The sequence below is a fragment of the Setaria italica genome, chromosome VIII, assembly GCF_000263155.2.
Source record: "Setaria italica strain Yugu1 chromosome VIII, Setaria_italica_v2.0, whole genome shotgun sequence".
NCBI classification, from domain to species: Eukaryota; Viridiplantae; Streptophyta; class Magnoliopsida; order Poales; family Poaceae; genus Setaria; species Setaria italica.
Window position 1 is genome coordinate 32,687,248 of NC_028457.1, and position 2,290 is coordinate 32,689,537.

Here is a 2,290-nt window from a genome sequence, read left to right on the forward strand (position 1 = left end):
GGGAGAGGGGATGGCGGTTGGGATGGGGAGAAGAAGTGCTCCCAGGATGAGCGCACGCGCGGGGGGATTTGTGGTGGGGGGCACGGTTGCGGCGGAGTTTGGTTGGGTGGTGGGCGGCGTAGGAGGTGCAGGGGCGGGGGGGTGCCGGTCGATTCCGGCAAAGGGCGGGGTGGCGGCGGGCGGTGGGGGGAAGGTGGGTGGTGCCATCTTTTTAACAAGTTCTTTTTCTTTAAGGATGTGAAAGAATATTGATCTGCGACTACTAGGTGAAAAAAGAAGCAATAGAGAAACAGTGAGGACAAAGGGTAAAGCCAAGTTGAATCAAAGGATCAAAGCATCAAGGCAGCAAAAAGAATAAAAATAAAAACAAAACGCCAACGGAGCTTAGCTGCATCATCAATCCAGCTACAAAGTCATCTGCATACTGATGACAAACAACGATGAATTTGAGTTGCTGTTTAGTTTTCGAAAGCAATGATGTACCTCTGCCTAGTCCCAGAAAGGACCCGGGAGGGAAAAAAACAGACGAAAACATGCGATTTCAAGACCCATTTTTGAAGCTTGCAGTGTTTTCTAATTTGATACAGTTCCAGTAAGAAAACACACAGAAGCAAACATGTAGGTGCAAACAGACACGCAGCACATAAGGCTTAAGCAGGAACGTTCCAGAGACGATCATATCCTTACGGAAAAAGGAGTAAACATCATTAGCATAAATAGTCGCCAGAGCAAAGGCTTGCATCACTTAGAAACGAGTCAGAAAGTATATGGTAAATGCATCTGAAGGGAGCCTACAATGTGCTCGGCAAAATCCACATGAACCACATAGAAGGCCTGGACACTAACACAATAACTTAATTAACTTTTGGTGAGTTTAATGTTGTTCTTCGACAGATTCCTTGAAGCGTGCAGCAGAAGCTTGACGAGTTGGTGGCCATCGCCATCTTTATATATGATTTCAACCTTGAGGTTCTCGCACATGAAATCCAGGCGACGGAACTCAGAAGATGAGGTGTTGTTGAGTTTGGTCTTCCCTTTCTTTTTCTCAGGATATTTTGGGAACTGTAGGCAGCATCAAAGATGTAAGACAATGAACCATGTTGGTTATGTAAGAAGTTAAGAAACAAAACTACGGTATACCTTGCAGTGCCGCAAGGTGAGCTTCTCCAGATTAGGTGAACTCTGAAGAAAGAATCCCAATGTGCGGAAGTCACCCCTGAGATCACAGTTGCCCAGAAATAAGTTCCTCAGGTTCATGAATTCTAGGAATGTGGGTTCCTTACCGAGCACCTGGAGTACATTAAAATAGCACCACAATGTTACTGGAGTGAATAAATTGGAACAGTAGCAGAGAGAGCGAAGCCATACCTTCTTCCCGACAGCTGACAACTCTAAACTGGTCGCCTTAGAGACACTAGAAAGAAGCTTGAATTGATTGCCGCCAAGTTTATTACTTTCAGATACACTATTTCTGTGATCTCGTAGATGAATCGAAGCTTTCACAAGGGACGGCATCTCATTTGTTGAAATACCACCACTAAAGAAGTAAACACTCACAGCCAGGTGCAGATAAGAAACAGCAGGGGTCAAGATAACCAGCACACAACCATCAGTATTTGAGCTGCCATCAATAACCAATGTCTTCAGTGTGGGCGATGTAATCTCAGAAAGATTACACCATTTGCAATTTTTCAGAACCAGGGTCTTCAGCGAGTCGGAGGTGACTGACCGAATTTGACAACTGCAATTGTGCAGCTCCAAATCCTCCAAAGTGCGGCACACTGAAGTAACATGCTTCGCAAAACGATTATCCAGATGGACAAAGCAGAGATACAGCCTTTTGATATGCCAATGACTGGGGCCCAATCCCTTGTGCTGACTGGCAGGATCTGGGGTGCAATACTTCATTGCACGACGGAGCCATCCTGCTACTTGTTTATGAGCAAACTGAGGTGCCCTGCGCCTACCAATGTGCAGCCTGAAGGAATCCAACTGTGCAATGTTACAACGATGCATCAGGTTCACCGTGAAATCTTCGAAATCCTGACACTCCTTGTCCATGTCGCCACCGTAGTAGCCGTCATCGTCACTGTCCGAGGAGGAAGAGGAGGAGAAGTAATAGTTGTCCGAGTCAGAGCTTTCAGGTCAACGTCATCATCGGTCTCAGAGTTGCCGACGCTGAAGTCTGAACTGTCCTCACCGCCCGAGCCAGCGTTGCGGTCGGCAGCCGCCGCCACGGGAGCAATAGTTGTCTCGAAAGCAGCGCCGCGTCTCGTCCTGAACTCGTCGA

General features: G+C 47.2%; 1 protein-coding gene across 1 annotated transcript; it reads right to left on the bottom strand.

Annotated features, from left to right (window-relative positions):
- Positions 1–664: 664 nt before the first annotated feature.
- LOC101778497 lies at positions 665–2,284 on the bottom strand. Its single transcript, XM_012848379.2, has 3 exons — positions 1,369–2,284; positions 1,141–1,290; positions 665–1,062 (listed from the first exon to the last, which is right to left on the bottom strand). The coding sequence occupies exons 1-3, from the start codon at positions 2,059–2,061 to the stop codon at positions 859–861; spliced, it is 1,047 nt and encodes a 348-aa protein (XP_012703833.1). The 5' UTR covers positions 2,062–2,284; the 3' UTR covers positions 665–858.
- Between the last annotated feature and the right edge of the window lie 6 nt (positions 2,285–2,290).